Below are 23,100 nucleotides of genomic sequence, written 5' to 3'. Positions count from 1 at the left end.
TGGCATGAGAGCACCTCCTGCCAAACCACCGACACAAAGGCAGGAGCAACTGCGTGAGACCTCCGAGACTGCTCCTTCCATGAACCCCCAGCAGAAAGCTCAATATTTTAAACCCCCCCCAAAAAAAAGTAAAACCTGACTCCGATCCTTGCAGCTGGGCTGAGTGGACCACCAAGGCCCAGCAAAACAGACACAGGCACAATGTGGGACGCAGCTTTCACAGGAAAGAGCTTCTTCCTCTTATTTTGGTTTAAATTGTGGCCAGGGAGGTACCTGAGAACAACCCAAGTGATACTTTGCTGTGCTAAAGCAGCACCTGGTGACAAGCAGTGCCTACTCCACACCATGGGACTTTAATAACCACCAGACAGAGGCGATGGAGAGGAGGGTACATTTGGAAGCAGCCCTGCTGGAGCAGCTCCCCGGGACCCTCAAACGCATGAAGCGAGACCCTGCTGTGCTACAGGGTGCGAGAGGCCAGGGAAGCTGACCATCTATTATGCACATCTATTATATGCATATAAGCATGTGTATGAATGCATATTACGCGCACATTTCTGTGCATGTACAAAACCAGGTGATGCCACTAATTAACCCAACACAGTGATTTCCTCCTGTCAGGAGTGCCTGCACTACACCGGAACCACATCCAGCCTCTGCAGCACAGCCCTGCGAGCACGACAGGCATCATCTGGCTCCACCGCACCCAGAGCCTGAGCGGCAGCAAAGGTAAAATCAGATTTGCTCACCTGCAAATGAAGAATATCTTGGGATTTGGTGGCTTTATTGGCCTATACAATCTGGAGAGGAGAGACTCTTCTATGGGCGCTGACTGCTTATCCCTAGCAGGGCTGCCTGGCTCACCGTGCCTGGGGGAACAGCTGGGAATGGGCTGTGCACTGAGACAATCCTGCAAATCCCCACTGTGCCGTTCCACAAGGCATCGCCCTCAGAAAGCCTCTCCGACAAACAGGGCGCTGAACGGGATGTAGCGTCAAAGGATGAAGGCACTGCAATGGCCAGAGGAAAGTAGACGCAACGTGAACGTGACAGCTTTAGGCTCCGATTTCATGGCCACTCCAGGGCTGCTGCTATTTTATGGGGAGCCCCAAATATTTGGGGGAGGGAGGAAAGGAGGAAAGATATTAAAACAAGGCTGTGAGATGGCACCCACTGCAAACTCACCTGGGTCTGCTCTCTGCATAGACACCAGTCCACGGAGACAAGACTCAAGGGGCAGTGTGGTGACTGTCACTGTTCTTCATATTGGCCCCACAGGCTGGGACCCCTCTGACACCCTCCAGGAGGGCTGGGACCCCCCCTCGCTGCCCTAGGCTCCACACCCCGCTGTCCTTGTGCAAACGACCATCCCAGACCCATGAGCCGTCTTCTTCACACCTCCCTTCAGAGTCACAAGGGCATTGAAGCAAGGGGATTTATTTCAATATAAACATGCAGGTTTGCATTTTATAAAGTACAACAGGTAGAGAAATGACCAGTTGCTCAGTTCTCCTACAATCCAGTTCACTCCTCTTTTATGAGTCCTCAGATCAATCCCCCTCACCTTTCATTGCTCTGTTTACCCCTTCTCCTTCTCTGGGCACTGAGGAGCCTGCCTTAAAAACACTTCTGTCTCTGCGCCTAGTTGCAAGCAGAGGAACAGCAATTCCTTCCATTTGCAAGCAGAGGAACAGCAATTCCATCTCATTGTTTAGAAGACACAGTTTGCAACCTTCCTTCTTGGAGAGACGTGATAAACATGCTCAAAGCTGTTGTGCATCCCATACTCCCACCCCTCCCACATACCCCCACCAATTCCCGGCTCAGTTAGAGCCTGGTGGGCCACAGGCTGGCTCTGAACAGCATCACCCCCGCAGGACCACAACCCAACCCTTCTTTTTACCTCCGTGCTCTCACCTTGCCATCTTCATGATAGACAAAGATGTTCCTTGTGCTATTGTCCTTCAAGTAAGTGATCTGCAGTCCGTGTGGGTTTCCAATTTTTGCAGGCTGGAAAGTCGCATTTAGATGTTCAATCTTCATAATTGCTTTGGGTTCTTTTGCCTGGAACACACAGCTGAGTGAGCAAACACCTGACAATTGGCTTTCAAACCAGAAATCAGTTCACTTGGCCAGAAAAAAATCCTGACTGAGGCCATTAGCTTAAAAAGAAACAACCCCAAAAAAACCCCAAACAACTCCCAGCCCACAAAGCTGCCTGATGATGAGATATCAGAGACTGTGCTTGGATGGCAACGAGTGCTTTCTGCCTGCCTGGGAGAATGCTCTGCTCTTCTGCAAAATTCAGCGGAGTTCAAGGGGAGAAAGGTTTCAGCCCAGGAGCAAGATGGACAGGCCAGGTCTTGTGATAGGATAATGTGCTATGAAGACAAGCATCTTCACCGTGCCTCCTGCCCCAGCCTCTGTTCAACTGTCTCCTGACTCCTAGATCAGCCTCTACCTAATGATAAGTGACGAGCATTTACACCAGGTGGAGTACTACCAAAGAAGAAAACAAACCATGCAGCCAGACAAAGAAAAAAACAAAACCAGAATGCTAACTAACAGATGAGGAAGCTTTCTGCATCTGAAGCACTCACAACCAGTTCATCCTTGCCCAAGAGAATTGAGGGTTATCCCCCTCGCATATACAACATCAGACCTGGGACTAGGCGGGCAGGGGGCACCTCGCCCACATTCCCACCAGTCCCATCCTCTCACATGAACCACTGGCTTCTGACTCTGCTCCTCCATTTGTCTTCCAAACTGGGAACTTTCTTTCCAGAAGGGCAAATCTATACCTTACAGCCCACCAATTAGTGGGGTTAACCCAATGGTGAGCCTGGATCAATCCCTCCCAGGCACCCATTTCACCTGCATCCTCTGTGGCAGGTCACTTGAACTTTATAGTGTGCTTTGCCTTCCTACAAAACATCTCCAGAAGTTTACCACCCTTTCAGAACTCAACTGAGAAGTGAAGTAGCAAGTGTGAATAAAACATCCCAAAAAATAAAGCTTACGCTCTTGGTAACAGCAGTTTTGGGACACAGCAGGGGCCAGCAGAAAGTCATGAAGCGGTGCTGTGATCCCCAGCACCACACAGAAGCCCTTGAGCTGGTGGAGATGCAAGTGCCGCTTTGGGAACTTGGGGACTTGCCGTGGGCACACAGCTGCCCTGGGTGACCACAGCAGGGAAATCCCAGCAAAGAGGATGCATCTAGACAATGCCATTCCTGCCAAGGCTATGGTCAACAGCAAGCAAAGCAGCTTTAAACTACCGGAACAGTCAATAGTGACTGAATGGCAGCTGCTGGGACTTTCACTTCTCCCTCGGTAATGACTGGCTCTCTCCTGTCCACGAGATGCAGTTGCACCACACCAAGCTGAAGACAACGACAGTGCTATCAAAGCTGGCCGCTGGGCAACGAGAAGTGTGGCTGGATGCTCCCCTCCCCTGCATGGCGTGGCTCATCATGACACCACGATTGCATCAACTACGTGAGAAAACTGGCTGGTGGCTCGGCCTGGGCTGCTCTCAGCAGCAATGTTCAGGGGAGACTCAAAGGTCAGAGGAAACATCTTGGCTTCCTCCATTAGATGATGCAGAACAATAGAGCATCCACCCGTTCATCACAAATGCAATTTTCACAGTAATAGCTCCATTTCTGGCTTACAATAAATGAAATGTGCTCTAGGAAAAGACAAGTGCTTCCCACTGCTTGACGCTGGAGCAGAAAACTAGGGGGCTTTTCCTCTGGATTGCTTGCCTTGCCATGAAAAGGAGGTTTCAGATCCCAGTGACCACTATGAGGGGGTGTTACCTTCCTCACAAGCTAGCCACAAATATGGAACCCACATCAGCTGGATGGTGCAGAGCCAGAGCTGAGAAAAAACTCCTTCGTTGGTAGTTTAAGAAAAGCCTTATTGACTCAGCAGAGCAGGAATGTGTAAAATGGCCAGTTAGGGTGTCTCACTGTGAGTGGTGGTGGACCAAGAGCGAACCCTACTAAAAACACCGGTAAGCTGTACCTGGCACCCTTGTCCTGGATTGATCAGAGATTCAATGGTATGAAAACTGTAAAACTATAAATAAAATGGTGGCCTAGGAATTGTTCAAAGATGCTCTTACAGCTGTGATTCCCTGCCCACATACAGCAATCCCAGGTACTCACGTCATTTTTGTTGAAGTACTTCAGCGCACCTTCCCTCTCCGATAACACGAATTTTCGGCTTAAGAATTGCCCGTTGTCACGTCCTCTCTTCCACAGAAATCCTTCTCGGTACCCTGCAGCAGAAATCAATTGCTGAGAACCAGGGATAAAACGTTGTATTTTAAAAAAAGAGATAGGGTAAAGAAAAGGAGATGAACTTCGACTTCAAAACGAAGCAGACCAAATACGTGGCTGGATTGCTCAAGACATGAACAGGCCTTTTCCTTCAGATTTGCCCTTCTCACTCCACTCTTGCTCTTTTCCAACAACTTGAGTTTCACAGATGTCCCTACTCCAACACTGCAATGTGGCAGGCAAAGGGAGATTTCCACTGTGCATCCCGTGCTGCAACACAGGCAAAAACTTGAAGAGCAAGGCTTTGTCCCTGCCGGAGGTCCCGGCACGGGGGATGCTGCTCGCCTTACTCACATTAAGTAGTACTTTTGCAGCAAGGGAAAGGCAGGCAAGATCTGTCCTCCCGCGTTGGTGCTGCTAAAAAATGAAAAAGAGGGTGTGCACAGACAGGGAAAGTAGTTCAGGGAGGATGGATGTATCAGAGCAAGCCACAAATACATTTTTCACATGGAAAAAGGGGAAACGTTTGCAGTTCTTCCCACTGACTTCAGCACACTTTGGTTCAGAAAGCCACTGAGCCAGACTCGGCACCATCTCCCCTCGGAGCAGGCCCCTCCAGCCCCCAGGCACTGCCGCCAGGCAGCCCGACTGGCCACCAAGTGCCTCTTCTCTCTCCCTGGGTATCAGCCCCATGGGTGGATTTGCTGCTCAGGAGGAACGCTATTCAAAATACACATGCTTTATTTAAAACTCAAAAGAGCCAGAAAGACAAAAAAGAATCTAAAAATCTTAACTTCTCAAATCAGAAAAGAAATTACAGCTGATCTCTGCTAGCACCTCCTGCAGCAGCCACAACACGCAACTTATTTCACAACAAGTTTAATTGACACCCTTATTTTAAATGCTTCAAAACAAAGAAACCCCAATAACTGTCCAATACAAATTTTGTGAATATTAACAGAGCAGTTTGATGGTCGTCTTCCATTTATTTAATTATACAGGAGTTCCACTGAAAAAGTGTTCCCTTCCTTAGTTTCACACTTGTTAGATTTTTTGTTATTGGCTCTTGGGAACTAGGGTTTTAAAGTTAAAAATTACATGTTTTATAACAACTTTCAGCAAAGTAACTAAACTTTTTTTTTAATATGCGAAGTGGCTCTGGAATCAGCAGGCAGCCTCTCCTTTGCCTACCCGCTACAAACCAGTGGTGTGCAGAAATTCCTCATTCAACCTGCTTTTCACTTGTCAGTCCTGATATAGGACTGATTTAAACCACAGATTAAAAGATGCAGAAAAAACCCCTCAACCAGCTTCTCCACACTGACTCTGTAGATACAAGCGATCTTGTATCCATGCCATATGTTTCCACGCCTTAAAAACCTAAAGCAAGAAAAAATGCATACAGACAGACACACATTTAATGATGAGAAAAGACAGGAAGAAGAGTGATATGAACAAAGACTCAAGATGCTAACCAAAGGGAAAGCACCCATCTAGCTAAATGTACTTTTGCAGACAGTGAAAATACCAGTTTTTTCTGTCTGGACTTACAAAACTTAATTTCTCCAGATCCTCCAAGGGACTTTTGCTGAATACCAGGCAAAGCTATCGACATCTGCCATAAATGAGTGCAATGGCAAAGCCCGTGCTCTCGCTAATGCTGAATGCTAACCACAGAGAGCATCATAAATCCGACCGATGCATCCAAGGGCTGGCACGCAGTACTGCAAATGGGCTGATAACTTGATGCAGATGGAAGGAGTGGAAATACTTAAAGCTGTCACCAGACTTTCCTTTGTTTCTTTATTCTATACAGCAGGGCTCTATTTTAAAATGTGGGGCCTCCCTGCCCCCTGGAATGGGTGTGCACTGCCACCCAGGAACCTGCATGGGTGTTTTCATTTCAGAGCCTGCATTACGCGCTATTTACAGCTCACTCGCACGAGAGAGTCAGCACAGGCAGGGTGTGCACCTCTCCCCGCATAAGATCCAGCAGTCCCTGCTGCCTGCGCTCCCACAAACCTGCCATTCCCCATGGCCAGCCAGATTCAGCAGCAACCCAGTTCATGTCACTATGTAAAGAGACAGATGGGACAGCTGAACCCTCAGTTATCCCACAGCCACAGACAACTGGTGATGCCGCAGCACTGTTCCACCTCTGAGCCCTCCCATCCCTCCAGTGCAGGGCAAGTGCTCCACCCCACGAAAGAGCATCATCACCCGTGTGTATCCATGTACACCAGCCAGTAACCCAGAGGACCGATACCAATGTATCAAAGGAATTAGTGGTCTGAAGCTCCTTCTCTGGTCCACCCATCCAGCTTGGAAGAGACCCCACCAAAGCCACGAGCAGAATTGGTTAATTCAGCCCATCAATTCAATCCTATCCCAACCGTGGGCTTGCTACGTACTTTTTCTAGTGAAAAGACATGGCTAACCCATTGGAGGGCACTTGCAGTGTCAGAAGGAGAAGAACCCAGAGGGAACAGGGTTATCTGAAGTCTAAGCAAGGGGAAGCAGCCAAGAAAGCCTTTGAAGCCCAGACAAGGGCAGCCGATCTGACGACAGCACGGGAAAGGCCCACGCTGATGCACTGGTATCACTGCTGTGGTAGGAATTAACTGCCAGGGAACCAAAGCTCTGACTGATTCAGAGTCAGATGCTGCTACCTGCCAGGCTCATATCAGCAAAGATGCTACATAACCTACAGTGGGCTGTACATGACGGAGCTGAATAGGAATAATATCTCTCTGACAGGAGACAGGCAGTAGGTGATGCTCAGCTGATACATTTATAAAATGCAAGACTTGCTTAACGTGGTGCAGAGATGCTGCCAGGGCTCTGACGGCTGGTGTTTGCTGACTGCTCTCTTCAATAGCAAAACATTAAGCAGCTTGCTCTCAAAGCGTGCAGTTTACAAACCAAGGACAGGCAGTTTCTGTTACCCAAAGAGTGATGATTTTTAATGCCAAGCCAGTTGGAGCAACTAGACAGTACTTCAAAAGCCATTTCTATTCACTCCACTGAACGGCAGAGGTGGTTTCAGAGCCTCCCTGCTACCTCCCTGTGGCTGACATCTGGGGACCACTAACATCTCGTAGGGGGACTGGAGAGAGCTGGGTTTGGAGGAAAGAACATCAGTGTCAAGCAAAAGAGAGGAGAGACAACGAGAGGAGGACATCTCCAAATGCAAATGCAGGGGGATGCAGAAGGAAAACCCATCTTTTCCTTCAGAAATCCCCATCTGGGGTTTGGTTGGCTCAGGAGAGCATGCTGGGCACACAGAGCTCAGCTCTCGGTGGCTCCACCTCAGAGCAGCTCAGCTCCACAAGTCTTGGCTGTGGGTATCATCCACTCATTCATCTGGAATGTTTCATCTCGAACATCTGAATCATGAAGGATGCCACAGGCATTCCTTATTAAACTTGTTCCCCTTCACAATACATTTTTTGTGATTTTTCTTAACACTTAAGGGATGAAGAATAAAGTGACTCTGCATTTCCCCTAAAAGGATCTCAAATAATTGCAAACCTCTAAAGTCCACCTAATACTTACCCCTGGCAGATGGGCATCATAATCGTCATATACAAAGAGAAGGAAGCCCAGAGAGGTTCAGTGAGCTGCCCAGGACTAGACAGTGAGCCAGTGTCAAAGTCAGGCTGGAAACCAAGCTTTCCCTGCCTTCTTGCATAGGCACTGGGGGAGAAGATCATTTTGATCTTCTCTTTTCAACCTCTTGTGGCAAAACACAGTATCCAAATTCAAATCCAAGGAAGAATTAAAAAACCCAACTCAACACTAAGTGTTTTCCCTTTCCAGGGTTCCCATGCCAGCTCTTCCCAGAGCAGCCACCTCTGTAAAGGAGCTCCTGGCTGCTCTGACAAAGCCAGCTGCTAATTTCACTGTACTTCAGTACAGATTTTCATAAATCTTTTGCTTGCTTCTTTTCTTACTCTTTATTCCTTCATTTCTTCAAGTGCTGTGTCCTCGGGAGCTGTTCCTCTGCTCTGCCCAAACCTGCTGCCTGCACCCCTGTCAACACCGATCAGTGCAAACCACCATGAACTGGAATTGAACCTAACATGAACCCATCCAGGTTCCCCAGGCAAACAGCATGTCAGCAAGACGTGTCCTCTATATCCTGAGCTAAAGGATTGTGAAAACGGCTAGAGAAGGTGTTGAGAAACAAAACTGGAGGAGGCTGAACAGGGAACAGATCTTACACTGGGGGGCATCGGAGTTGAAGAACCAAACCATCTCTTCCTCGTCTCTGTGGGCTGCACTACCTTAGCAACAGCTTTGTATTTAGAGGTATCTGGCCAAATTCAGACCTCCATGATGGCTGTTCTGCTTATGTTGAAGCAAAACGACCACTAGCCCTACAACATTTGCTGATTGCTGGTGTTGGACCGTGTGGCATCATGTAGCTAACACATTTGCTTCCTCTCCCAAGGCACGGAATGAAGGGTGCGGCTGCCTGTTGTCATCCCACTTGATCGCCAGCACACAACCACGACTGCAGAAAGGGCCACCTGGTGAAAAGCACCTACGGGCACCCTTTAGAAATATCACTCTTGCATTGCTAACACCACTGCTGTTTGGTCATCAAGTTTTCTGCATCACTTCAGCTGCCTGCCAAGAAATAAAACCAAACACTTGCCTTTGTAGGCAGTTCTGGCACAAATCGGCAACACTTGTAAAAAAACCCACCAAGCAGTTGTAACAAAGTTAGCCAACAGAGGGCACGTAATATAACCTGAAATTGCACAGTCGGAGTGGGTATTTTTGACCCATTAATGGAGTTTCCCAGGTAAAACGAGGAACTGTCACTTCCACACTCACTTCATCACCACAGCTAAAACACTGCACAGAAAAGAAAACAGTGTCACCACATTGGTTGACCAAAAAGAAGACATTGCATGGCCTTGTGTCAGCTCTGTTAAGCTGGTGGCTGGAGCTCCTCCAAGCCAGGCATCTAAAAACGGAAGGATCCATTGGGTGCTTTAGTCTAGCCCAGCTTTCTTACCATCCAAGAGGCCACAGAGGAAGCAAAGGAGAGGATTCTCTGTCGAGACAATGTGACATAGATACTGTCTTTCAACCCAACTTCTGCCAGCAATGTGTTCAAGTTCCCCATTTTTTAAGGGGGGTATTGCTACTTCCCCACCTCAGAAAGCCGTTATGGTGCTTAGTTAATGACGGGTTTTTTTGGTCTCTGAGACTGTGGATTATAGGAAGTACCCAAAATTACTATTTCAGTTGCAGTCTTTATTCTCAGAGAAGAAAAAAACCCTCCTGCAAGGAGGACAATCAGATCCACTGGCTTGAAAAAAACCTACATGCATGGACTTTGCTTTTGCTCATCCTAAATAAAGCATTAGAAACTTGGAATTAAACCACATCCGCTCTTCAGCTTCTTTTGTGCTTTATTTTGCAATTTCACCTGGAAACAGAGGCATCAGAACTGCTTGTTTCCATGACATTTCTAGGGCAGTGGTAAAAACAGGTCTGGACCAAGGCTTTTAGGAGAAACATGTTCGTGTATCCAAAACCGAGCACAGCAACAGAGCCAATACCATAGCTGAGCCCAAAGACTTCACTGTGCTGTTTCCTGCCTTCTTGTCTCACGGCAAGACAAAGCATGGGAGGCTGAAATAAGAGAAAATTTACTTGTGTGTGTAATCCAAGAGCAACCGCATTATCCTAGAGTTCGGGCAGGGCATCTCCACCTACAGAAGTAGATTTTCTTTCCTCTAAGCAGTCAAAGTGCGTTGACCCCAATTCAGAGCTTTGGAGAAGATTTAAATGCAACCACATCACTTTGCTGCTAAAATTGCAGGGTATATGTCGCCACTTCTCTGTATGTCAGAAGCCGAGTAGTCTGCTATATTAACATTGTCAGATGTTAATTAAACCAGAACAGTATATAGGTACTTACTGGAGACGCCATGCCCACATCTTCTGCAAGGTTACGGAATTGCATAATTATTTGGAGCAGCTGAGTGGCAAATGCCTGACATCCCATGTTACCACTGACACCAATGTCACAACCTCCTTTTAAGACAAAGAATCTGAGGGATATTTCTTCTGAAATAAACCATGCCGTCCATAGCCAGAGGGCTGGATGGAGAAGGTGATATATTCTAAGGTTTCCCTACAAACTGGACTTTGAATAGTGTTGCAAAAAGAACCATACACCTGTTGTTTGGCTGTGTCAGTGTAAATGGTTTGGTTTGATTGCTGTAAGTTGTAATATTTCTTCCTGCAGCATTCAGCCACCGCCAAAGCAAGACATTTCAATGACTTCCATTTGAATTTTTCAAGCATTTGCATTCCAATCAAAAATTATTAAAAAAGGAACACTAAATTTTCTCATGGAGTGAAAACACCACTGTTTGTCCAGAGACAAACTCATCCTTCCAAAACCATAATGTAGCCCCAGTGTTAAGGAATGACAGAAAACCGAGAGCTTACAGTCAAGGCTGCAACCGCTCCCCTGCTCCACTGCACAGCGCCAGCAGCTTGCTTCCCCTGTCTGCAGCTGTGCTGAGGAGCTTATAACTTCCCTGAAAATAATTCTGCAGTCATCTCCAGATAAATACACTTCCTGCTGGTTACATGTTCAGCAGTGCAGATACAGGCGTATTGGAGATGTCAGCATCCACGCGTGCAGGAGGGAGAGGGGACCTCGGAGGCTTGCTGATGAGATGGACTTCTTTTCCCCCCAGGTGTTCTCCTGCACAGACCAGGTGAGGAGCCACCAAGAGCTGCTACTGCTCAAGCATAGTTCAGTGCTTTGGAAATGAAAGCCTCAGCAAGGAGTGAACAAGAACGTGTTTAGTGATCCTGCAAACCAGTCTCTTTGTCCCTAGAAGGGCAAAGAGTTAAGCTCTTGGTGCACACCTTATGTAAAGATGGTGCCTGGCATCTCTCACATCACATTCTCACAGGTGTGAGAAGGGAGTGATCTCCCTTCATCCCCCTTAAGACAACCCTTATCCCCCAGCCTCTAGGACAACACATCCTCATCACATCTCCCCTAGCCAGGCAAAGGAGCCCAAGACTTCTCACGTGCCCACACCCTGACACCAACACCAACCATTTTCTCATGCACACACGTTTTAGAGGAGAAAATTTCCCAGCTCTTAATCAGTCCTCTCCTAAGGAGCACTTAGCATGCAAATTACCTTTCTTAAAGGCCATTTTGCAGAGAAGGGTTTCCTGTTGCCATCCAGTCTGCCTCTGCTGCCTTCCAGGAGCTCATAAAACAATTATTGTCCTGCTGCATTGTAGTGCCTCAGCCATGGATGCAAGCAGCTGATTAGATTGATTGCTTCCACAATACCCAATTAACCCACTCACTCTGCAAACGATTGACTTAATCAAAGGCAATTAGCGCTTGAATGGCTACATCAGACAGAAAGCCAGGATTTAGTAGATGATTGAAATAACACCTTACAGACATCTCATTGGCCTTCTAAGGGAAAACATCATCACTAATGCTCAGCTCAGAGCTGGAAGTACCTGAAACCTTAGGTTGGTGGTTTTAGGTGGCACAGAAAACACAGCAGGCATAGGAACACATATGTTTCCCTTTACTGATAAAGGGAACAATGCCACATGCTACTCCTAAGGGGAACTTGAAAAGCATCGATGTTCCCCTTTTCCCCCTCTTCCGGCTCATGCAGGACTGGGAGCACCGACCAGCTGAACAGACCTCAGTGACCAACTGTCACAAAGTGGTAACTTTTGTCCCTGACAGCTCTAGATAGGCAATCCCTAAGTGTTGGTCATACAAGGTTGTCTCTCATTACCAATCCTCCGAGCAAAGTCAAACATGTTGTACAAAACCATCTTCAACACTGATGTCTTGCAAGGCATCTCCCACTACATAAAAAAAGCCACCCAGAGAGGTCAGATTTGGAGGCAGTACCATGGCTCTGTAGAAATGTGGGTGTCAGTATCCTCAGAGACTGTTTTCCCTCTAGCCACATCACCCAAAACTGGCACAGCCAAGAAAAAGCCTCACCATGGGAAGGTCAAGGAGAGCAACCCATCACCCCTAAAACAGAGGGCAGAGACCATTTTAGACCAACTTTAGGGCAACTTCAAGATCGAAGCCAAACACAGAAAACAAGCTCTCCAGATCACTGCAAAAACACATCGCCATCTTGCTTCATCTTGAGCAACCAAGCCTTTGAGGTGGAGCAAGTCATTTGTTCAGCTACCTAGCTGCTGGGATCAACGCATGAAACGGAGCCAAATACACCATCTCTGGAAAAAACACAGGGCTGAGCTTAACAACACATCGAAGTCCTGAGGCTGACAGAAAGACGACAAGGTCCATCCCCATACACAGGCATGTGGTATTTAAATGCAAGGTCGGTCCTGGGTTTCCAATCCCTTTTAATGTCATCATGAATACACTTGCATTGCTGGCTCACAGCTGAAAATCCAAATTGCTTCTAAGCAAAGCCCCAATAATAAAGCTGAAATCCATTAAGCCTGTGATGTTTGCCACTATTTAAATCTGATTAAAACCGTACATGACACCACTAAGCCTAACAGTCAGAAAACACTCCCGTCAAGTCTGATGTTTCCTCATGTAATCCAGACCCCCCTTCTTGTCATGTACCTAATCCAGCTTCCTAAACTGTTTTTAACTGCTTTCTTTAATCACATGTTACGATTCCCTGTGGAGTAGCTCTCAGGTGACAAAGACATTAATACAGTCATTCATACTGCCAGGAGGTGTCTCAGATGGGATCATGTTGCCCCTTGCACTCACTGAGTGCAGCAGAAACGAGACATGTGAGGTGCCTCCACAAAGCGTGGGAAAGCCACCAGTGGGATGAAAGGTGGGAGATCAAGGCAGCAGGAGGTGACAACCTCTGAGCAAGCAACTGCAAGGTAAGGTGGTGCGAAGGACTCTCGTCAGAGAAAAAATCCTTTTAGTAGAGGGATTCTTGATCTCCCAGTGAGCACTCGCCTCCCCTGAAAATGCTGCATGGGAACAAATACCTGGAGAAAATACCAAAATATACAACTCCCAAGCCTTCACCTGACTGCTGCAGGAATCTCCAAGGTGGACACCAAACCTGATAACACAGCCGTATCCTCCCTTTTATCGGTGTATCTCATAATTGACCATCAATACAGTACAACTTCCATAGTAACTTAATTATTGAGCAAGTGCTTACATATTAAATATAAGACAATAGCTGGCTGCTGCAGTGCAATTCAGTTGTATCTGCTGGGAGACGTTAAAACCCTGCACTACAGAAAATGTCTTTACTGAAGTCTTGCGCTTGTGTTACTGAGAATCGAATGTGCAATCTAATTTTACTTGGAAATCAAATGCTTCCTCTTCGAGTGGCATCCCCACACACCCACCTGGGAGCTGCTGGCTGCTCAAAGAAAAAAATCCAGTTACAGGTAAATAACCTTCAGGTTTTGATCTTTTGAAGCCAGTCTTTTATTCTAAAGAAGCAGATGAAAGCTGAGAGGTTCCCAGTGCGATGCTCATCCCATTTACCAGCACTGAATGCACTCAAAGCTTGATTTAGCTAGAAAGCTGGGTGAGGAAAATATTTAAGGACAGGCACACAGTGCTAAGTCATAATACCCGTACAGCAGTGCGCTGTCAGAAGCTGAAGTTTGAGCGCAAAACCACACCCAAAAGAGAGACCAGAAACCTCCTTGGGCAAGACACAAACACCCCAAAAAGTCCTCACTGCAGCCACTGCAGGTTACAGGCACAAAAGCTGCAGACGAAGATGTTCTGCAGCTTTCTTACTCAGCACCTGGGGGAACTGCTGCCCACACCCATCACCCCCTGCCCAGTGCTGCCCACACACAGAGCTGGTCCTGCCTGGACCTCTGCAGGGGGAGGGAGAACCCACCTACAGCCTCACATGCAACCAAAACAACTTTTATACAGAAAGCAAAGAGGTGAGAACGAAAGAGGTGAGAAGCCTTCACACCCTCAACATGCACCACAGATGGGCTACACCAACCTACATGCTGCTGAGGCTTCAGCTTGAAACAACTGCAAAGTACCAAGAACCACCTGAAGGTCTGGATTTCATACAGGCATCCTGCAGAGCCTCAGACCACAGCTATGGGATCAGGCTAAAATATCCTCCAAGGCCTGAATAGTTTTAGATAGGTTTCTTACCCACATCAGTAAATAAAATCTCAGCCTGGGCATCTGCTTGAATAGATGAATTCAAGCAAGCTGAGATTAATTTAATCCCCCAACAGAGCTTTAGAGAAGTCAGCAGAGAAGTTCACCACCAACTTCAGACAGGTTTAGGACCCTCTCTCCAGGGCATCCCAGAATAAAGCAATCCCCCCGCGTAGGCAGCATTGCCATACAAGCATAAATCACAGCAACCCATCCTTGCATGCACACAACATTCCTCTTTGTTTGCTTTGAAGATAAATCCAAATGGCTTCGAGCACATCTGCTGCAGTGCTAACGGCTCCTGATCATCTATTATTGAGTGGTCGACACATTTACAGTCAAAGCTATTGCTTTATGAAAGGAATAGAGAATTTTTTAATTTAGGACTCATTCCTTTACTGGCTGCTGGTTTTATAGCTGCCCCAGAAATCAGCTCGTACAGGATGCTCCAGAAGCTGTGGTATCAAGGGAGGGGCATTCAGCAGCCCAGCCACAGCCTCAGGTTGTAGGAGGACATTTGCACACCTTGTTTTTTCTAAAACTATCACCTCCTATCCCCAGGAGCAGTGTGATCCCACTTTATGAACTCCTGAAATCAAAGCTACATTCTAGCCCAAATAAATCATTGACCAAATAAATCATTTACCCAAATAAATAATTTACCAAAATTCCCATTGACTTTGCTATGCCAAAACAACTTCCTCCAGTCTTTACACTGCATGGAAGTCTGAAGTTCACTCCCTGCTGAGGAGCCTTCTTGGCTTTTAGGTGTTTTGGGGATATACTGTTTGTTACTGATGTGCCACATAATCGCTTCCCTCAAGGGCTGCTCTGGTTATGAACACAGACCTGGCTCACCTAGGTAGCTGCTGTGTGCGCACCTCAACTGCAGCAATGATTTTAAAACCAGTCCTATTTAGCCAGCTGCGGAGGCACCTCCCAATCCCATTCCACCGTAAGCATCCAAGAGGTGGGGTGCGGACAAGTTCTCTGCTGCATCAGAGATTTCAAGGTGAAAATTCAGGCAAGCTCACTATAGCAGGAAAATTCAGATAGAGACAGGCTGCTGTCAGTCAGAAAGAAGCACAGAGCAAACGTTCACACCTCTTGGTTGAAGTTGATCTAAGGCTCAACTACATCTTTGGCAAACTCCAGAAAAAGACATGACCTCACTCCAGAAAAACGTTCTTCGTCTGGTGAGAGACAGAAACTGCCTGGCCCTGCGCAACTCTCCAACGTAAAATGGATCTTTCTTTAATAGAAATTTAATTAATCTAGGATGAGTTGCCATGAAATCAGCCTTTTTCCACGTACCTTGTTATCACATTGCTTCCTAGTCTCTCTCTTCTCATTAGCAGAAGAAAGATGCACCTGCCTTTTGGTCCTGTGTCCCTACACAGGAAATGGGAACGTGCACAGTATAAAAACACCGAGAAACACCAGGAGATCCGGGACATGGAGAAATACCTTCATAAACCATCAGAAATAGAAAAGGATGGTTACCCTATTTTTTCCCTAAATGTTTGTTATCAAAAACATGGACAGCCAGCCTAATACCTCCTTCTAGCTCTCTCTAATTAGTGTAGATCCATTTATTGACTGTAAAAACCCAAGGTTACAGGAACAGGCAGCCTGAGCAATGTCAAAATATAGTATTTTAAGTTGGTTGGCTTCAAATAGGGAAAGCTCAAGGACAGGAATGATTCATGCTAATTATAATCGGGGGTTTTCATACACTTATTGATCTTATAGCCTATACTCACCGGTTGGACTGGCTCTCCCAGGGGCACGACAGCTCAGGGCATCACCAGGGAGCATCCAAAGCACTTCCCAAAACACAGGCAGCGCATTCAGCTGCCAAGGGAATCCAGGGGCAGGAAGGTGTCAGACCATCTCGCCCATGAGAAACTGTACAAGTTCAGCAAACACAACTGACCTCAAATTGACCACAGATGAAACATTCTTTATTTGAGTTGACACATGTAAATATTTCTGTTAAGGATGATGCAAAATGAAACAACATTTCTTAGGTGTGCTACTTTTGAGGGGAAAAAACCTAACCAAACATTTTGCACTAAGTGCTTAGGTGGAGGAAAAAAAGACTAAACCCCAACTAGTTAAAATTTAATGGGCCAGCCCTTACCCTTTTTGATAAGGCTCACTCCCACCACTCTGCTCCCCTGCAACAAACATCGCTGCTGCTTTACTTTTCGTACAAGAGCTGCTGCTATTTGGCTAATTATAGAAGCTTGGATCAGAGCTACACTGAAGGCAGCTTGACAGAACCAGCTGTTAAAAATACAGCTGGATCCTAAACTAGCTGTGAACATCCAGCTTTAGCACGTGGTGGTGCTACCCTCTCCCCAGAGTTAGCTGCCAACGCCTTGCTTGGCCGAGTGCTCCTCCTTCACCACTGCAGCTCAGACCCACGGGTCCTTGCCCGTGGTTTTTGCCTGCCTAAATGCTTAGGGGAGCTGAAGACATTGGTGTATTTCTATTTGCTAGATGTTTTTCTTCCTACAGCAGCTATCTGTAAGAGGAACATTGATTTCTCTCAACACCATCACTGGGTCGCTACAGTGTTCACGAATTTCCCAGAGAGCGTAACGGCACTCACTGGTCTCTCGCCACGGCCCAGACAGGGACTTTCCTCTAAAAGAAAAGCTTTTGCATTTAGAGCCTTTGTCTTCTTGTGGTGACTTTGTGCAGTGTCTCCTTAGTGAGGCTGGAAAACAGCTCGGCACCTTCCTTTGATTTTAAGAGAGTCTTACGAGGCAGCGTTGCTTTTTCACAGGGGCTGCTCTGAGCCTAAGACAGCACTTCCAGGCACTACTGGAAGGCACTGAAAGGCTGCTCCGGGTCCTGGTCATATGATGCCCGCCCTGCTGAAACGTCAGCGCATCCTGGCACAGGAACGATGCCACATGCGGGTCCCTGTCACAGGCCTGCTCCTCTTGCAGGAGAAAAAACAATAGTAAGACAAATACACTGTGATCTCCCTTTCCACCCTCCTCCCTAGTTTAGTTTGTTAAACAGCTCTTTGATGCGCCTTGTCTTTACTGCAGTAAAGCCTGTGTTTGATGTTTAAATCATTTGTATTGCGAAGTTGCTATAGGGAGCGCTGTACGGAGGGCTGAGCGGGACTCACCGCAGGCAGCTCGCCGGGAGGATCCATTTCCTCCACTGCCTTGCCTGGACTCACTGCTGATGCCGCAGCGGATGCCGTTAGTCCGGCTGGGGATTATATCTGCTGCTGATTTCTTTAGTGGATTCTTTTCAAATGGATCTCTTTCCTTCCAAAGCAATTTGGTTCAGTATTTATTCACCCCAGAGACAGGCTGTTGTGTGAGCTTTTACTCTGCCCTGCATGAGGCTGCAGAGAGCAGGACAGGTGACCTGCACAGCATCGCCCCCCTGTCTGCTTCCCCCAGGAGCAGTGTCAGGACACACTGAGGAAGAAGTAGTAGTCGTTTGTTTTAAAGTGATGACTACATGTCCCTCAGACCTCCAGGGAGAGGGTGGGGAAAGGTTTCTTGGAGCAAGCCCTGACAGGGAGTCGTGTGATGTTAAATGCAGGACCGTACTGGAAAGACATGAAAAGGAAGCTGAGCATCAGCAAACGGTGTTCCATCTGCTTATCTGCTTCAGCTGAACTTGCTTTTCCATTGAGTTTCCTCCTTCACCCATTTCAGTCTTTTTTCCAGAGCCTTTCAGCTTAAACTATTCCTCCCCATTAGCCAAAAATTTGGGGGGTGGGGGCAGGGAGAACCTCAGCCTTTAAGTCCCTGTTTTCTGTACTCAAAATCCACAGCACAAGTGCCGGCACACGGGTGCAGACGCTAGACCTTGCACCTACCCTCTGGGGCATCGCACCCTGCCCGGCTCCCTGGGCTGCAAACACCGCACCCAATGCACACCGGGCGGCTGCGCTGGCGAGGACAGAGCCATGGGGGCTCGGACCCATCAAGCGAGGAACACCGAGCAACATTTCACCCAGGAGCATGTGTGCTCTGAAGAAGCACCCTCCCCACAGTAAGTGAGATGTCTAACAGCTCTCTCCAGCCATGGGAGAGCCCACCCAGTGGTGCGGCGAGGCAGCGGCTGGGGACCAGTGCCCACCGAGCCTGGCTCCCAGCATGACTCACACTGTGTCCCAGCCGACAGCTGATGTCAGTGCTGGGAGAACAGAAGACCCCTCTGTGGCTCTGGCAGCATAAGAAGGAGGTTTCTGTGCCGAGCAAGGTTGCTTGCTGGCAGGATGCTCGTCCTTTAACCCCCTCCTGACAACAGTACATCAGCCTCCAGTAATCTTGATACTGGGTTGGGAGAACTGTAGGATTTGCTGCTTCCATCCAGATGCTCACATACCCATTCTCTGCTAAACGCTCTTTGATTATAACCTCTCTGGACCAGGGCTGCTTTATTGGCGCATGTGTACAGCATCCAGAGCACTGGATGCAATCTGCACACAATGCTCTTATGCTCCCTTGAAATGCAAACAGCGATATTTGCATCCTTTCTGGAGAAGGCTAGAGCCCTGCTGCCACTTAGCTGCCATTGAGCCTGCCCTCCCGCATCCCCCCACCACACTCCTCACTGCTCCAACGACCACGAGAGATGCATTGGCAGAGCTGCGCAGCACCAAGCTGGTGGCAGGCTGCAAAACTCAGCCAGGAGGCCAAATTCCCTGGTACAGCCCTTGCATGCTGCAGGCTGTGGTGTCAAATAATTTTATACTCTGGGACACTGAGAAAGGGCAGAGGTCCGTGCCAGAGAGGTGCAACATCCCTGCACCCTAGGCTCCTCATTCAGACACAAATCCAGCTTCCTCCTGAGGTCACCTCCACCTTTGCATGTCCAGCTCCCCAAGGGTGCAAGCACAAACTGCAAGGGGGTATCAGTGCCAAGCAGAAGAATTGTTCATGGATTCAGCTGAGGAGAGTGAAAAAAGCAGCCAGACTTCGGAACCAAGATCTTACAGACAAGGGCAGGATTGAGTGCAGAGATTTGTAACACAATTTTGCTGAAATCCAGTAGAAGTTGAACCTGGTGCTTTGGTTCAGCTAAATACCGGAACCTGCTGCTGGGAATTTACTATTTACTGGAAACTGTGATTTAACAGAAGGCACCAGTGATGCAATCCTAGCGTGCACACCAAGCACCGGCATGCACTGCAGAGAGCTGGTGTCACGGCTTCCTACTACAAAACATCTCCTCATTCACATCCAAATCTCTGCTTTGCAAAAGTCTACATGAATTTACAACAAAATACTAGGCTACCCTGATTTTTCCTACTTTTTAGCTGCACTGTTATTTTTTTACTTCCATCTATAGGTCTATGAGGGATCTGCTTATATGGATGGGAGAGAGGGGCTAAGACAGCAGTACCTAAAAGCACCTCAGTGAGGGATGCTCTGCAGATCTCGCGACAACTGCATCTTCCCAACACACGGTGCAGCCCTGCATCACGAAAACAAGCACTTCCCATCAAAAGAGGGGCAGCAGCAGAAAATGCTGGAGCTTCTCTCAAAGCCCAGCTCTAATACTTGAGCCTTTCAACCATCAGAAGAGGATTTAATTCATTTTAAAACTAGCATCAGATAACAATGACATTAAAAAGCAGTCGGAGCAAAGCAGCAACTCCTCTTTGAGGCTAATAAGTAGAAATAAATTAACTGATTTCTTTATATTGAAAATTCCTTTCTATGGACTAAGATCACTGTGTGCTAAAGCTTTTGACAGCTCTGTTTGCCCATCAGCCACGTGTGCGTTGAGGTTAAACAGTTTTACATTCACAGAAACTCCCAAAAAACTCAGATCTTTGGATCGAGATCACAGAAGTAGCCAGCGTTTTCAGAAGTTCAACTGAAAAAATGTCAGAGGAGCCAGTTATAACAGGCTTTTCCTAAATTTCTATATATGGTGTAAATCAAGAGGCATTGTGGGAAACTTGCCAGCAAAAGAAACAGAATAAGAGGAAAATAAACTATTTATTTGTACGGTACTATTCACTTTACAAACACATAATGCAGGCTGGGCTTTAATGGCAGCTTATTATTTCATAGCATTATGTGGCTCTAAAGTTTTCTTCTGGTATTTGGAGTCTAATGTAACTTAATGTTTAGAAAGTGATATTTCAAATCTCAGTGCTGTCACCAGAAATGCCTCCATGGCCATCACTAGGTTTTGGGGAAGGCTTTGGGTACATTAATACAAACCACTGCAAAGATCTCTCCAATGCTCAAAAGACTGAACAGGTAGCAGAGATTATAAACCCATTTTTCTTAACAAAGCACTTATGGGTCAATTACAAACTGCTCCGAGCTGCTGTTGCAAAGCCGGCCACATTAGTCAGCAGATCTGCTCCGGGACTGAACATTTGCGGGAGCTGCCCTGGGTTTGTGCCGCAGCCCCTCAAACAAAGGCCAGGCAGAGCGACGCGGCTCCGCTCAGCCCCACGCTGACGCCAAAGGCTATTTTTATCACAAGGAGATGTTGTAACCATGTAGGGGACTGGGGGAAGGGAGAGAAGGTGGAAGGGGGGAAAAAAAAAAAACTGCTGAAGTATTTATATACCTTGTCAGGTCATGTAAGAGAGGCGGCGCGCATTGCCCCCCACCGTGGCCAGGTACACCCACCCTCGCACCGGCAGCCATGCCAGTGTTCAGGCACAGCATGGAAATGGCGGCAGATTATTTCAGACACACACCAAACCCAAACCAGCCAAATGCCCCCTCCCGCACCCCAAAAGGCAGCAAGATGCTCCTGCGCCTCGCGAGGCACTGCTGCCTAGGGGTGAGCCAGGCAGGTGACCTTGTTCTGCACCACCGCGCTCTCCTATGGCACACACCAGCACCCGGTCAAAGACCAGCGAGTTGTTGCTGATAAGCTTAGAAATGGTTGCTTTTATCACGCAGTTTCTCTTATTCCTCTCGTGAGCTCAGTTTCCTAAGGAACCAAAGCTTATGTGAGCATCGTCTGTCCATCTCCCCCTCTAGCTTTTCAGTATCTTGGACAATTCCAGCCAGATGTAGCTCCCTGTAGTTGCTAAGCACTCTCTCTTGCTTATAAAGCAATGGGATAATTTACATACTTAAGTCAGCCTCATCCCCACTTTTTGCAGAACCACCCCTGTAGCGGGGAACTGCCTCTTTTTTCTCCAAGGAGCTGGCATCTGCCTGCTCTTACCTTGCAAAGCAGGATGGCCATACAGTTGAGTGTATTTGTGCAGTGCTTAGCACAGCATCACCTTGACCACCCACAGATTCTTCACCAGGAAAAGCCAGGAGAACTTCCCTGGAGTTTGTGGAAATATAAACAGGAACATCAGCCAAGGATGTGGGTAGCATTTGGGGAAAAAATGGCAATGAAATAATCTTCACGCTGGTCTGTATGAGAGAAGCTGAGATGGCAGCTGGCTACCATCCTAGCCACACACATTACCTGGCTTAAATCATCCCCAGCGCTAAAACACAGCTCTTGATTTAGCTGACAATGTCTTTGCAAGAAGAGAGTTTCAATTTGACTATTTTACTTAACAGGCTTGTCTCATCAGCAGTTAAAGGATGCTCCAGGAAGCACGTATGGCACTTCTTGCTTACGAGGAGACGGTTTCACACAACAGCTTTGTGTCATCTGTACTGAGTTGTTCCTACAGTACCATTTTATCAGATGTTGCCAGGGCTTGCACGAGGAAGGGCTTCTCACTACCCACGGTGTGATGCTCTGACCACTGAGCAGGTCCAACAGGAGGGAACAGTCTCCCACGTCAAGGGTTTCAGACAGCATAAACCAGCACAATCCCGACAGACTAATACAGGCTCACACCAGCCGAGGCAGAAATAGGGAAGAAACATAAAAATAAAAAAACCTACCCTTGCCTCTCTTGTACCTCTCATGGAAGCCCAAATCTGGGAACAACCTGCTGCCACGACTCTGACACCACTACAGGGTCCCGAACTGACACCTTGCAGATGTCTCTTTAAGACTTTTCGCCAGCATCAATTTCTGTTTCACTTCAACCATCCCTCCCCACAAGGGAGCTGCAGCCAAGCCTGCGAAGGCTGTATTGCAGGGCAGTGATTTATTGGCACAGGCAAGTACGTGTATGTGAAAGGATGCTGGAGAAAACACATGCTGCTCAAAGGAGAGGCTCTCTTTCAGTATGTTATCCCCAGCAGTTTGCAGCACAAAAGTCTTGCTGACTGCACAGAAGATGCCCTGTTCCCCTGAGCCTGTGGGCCCAGCAAGGAACCCTCTCCTCTCACAGGGTCAGGGGATGTGATCCCACATGAGAGAGACAGCAGGCTCTGCTAGCCCCAAAGTACAGCATTCAGCTGGTGATCACTCCACGGACCCCTTTAGGCTTCTCCAAAAAGCTGTAACACCAAATATATCAGGTGAAAGTCCTAGTTTTCCTAAGGCAGAGAGCCACCATCCCCAAGGACAGCGACAGGAGATGTGCTTCCAGTCTCTCCCAAGACTGACCCTCCCAACATCGCAGCACCACCACATCCTTGTAGGGCTGGGCTGGGCTCTCACCCGCCCTGATCACGGCTGATTGGCACAACCCGTCCTCAGCACCACATCCCATCACAGCAGGCTGTGGCACAAATGACCAGAACCGTC

The 23,100-nt window shown here is 47.6% G+C and overlaps 1 protein-coding gene across 4 annotated transcripts in view; it reads right to left on the bottom strand.

The window, feature by feature from the left end:
- The window catches only part of ADAP1 (ArfGAP with dual PH domains 1), a 62,334-nt gene that overhangs the window by 9,009 nt on the left and 30,225 nt on the right, over nucleotides 1-23,100 (bottom strand). For all 4 annotated transcript variants that reach the window (XM_075104991.1, XM_075104990.1, XM_075104992.1 and 1 more), the window contains 2 exons: nucleotides 4,173-4,285; nucleotides 1,918-2,064 (listed from right to left, as the gene is read on the bottom strand). In XM_075104991.1, the coding sequence (XP_074961092.1) occupies nucleotides 1,918-2,064; nucleotides 4,173-4,285 (260 nt within the window). The remainder of the gene's footprint in view (nucleotides 1-1,917; nucleotides 2,065-4,172; nucleotides 4,286-23,100) is intronic.

The sequence above is a fragment of the Phalacrocorax aristotelis genome, chromosome 10 (assembly GCF_949628215.1).
Source record: "Phalacrocorax aristotelis chromosome 10, bGulAri2.1, whole genome shotgun sequence".
In the NCBI taxonomy this organism is placed as follows: domain Eukaryota; kingdom Metazoa; phylum Chordata; class Aves; order Suliformes; family Phalacrocoracidae; genus Phalacrocorax; species Phalacrocorax aristotelis.
Note: the sequence above shows the minus strand (reverse complement) of the source record. Positions and strands in the feature narration are given on the sequence as shown.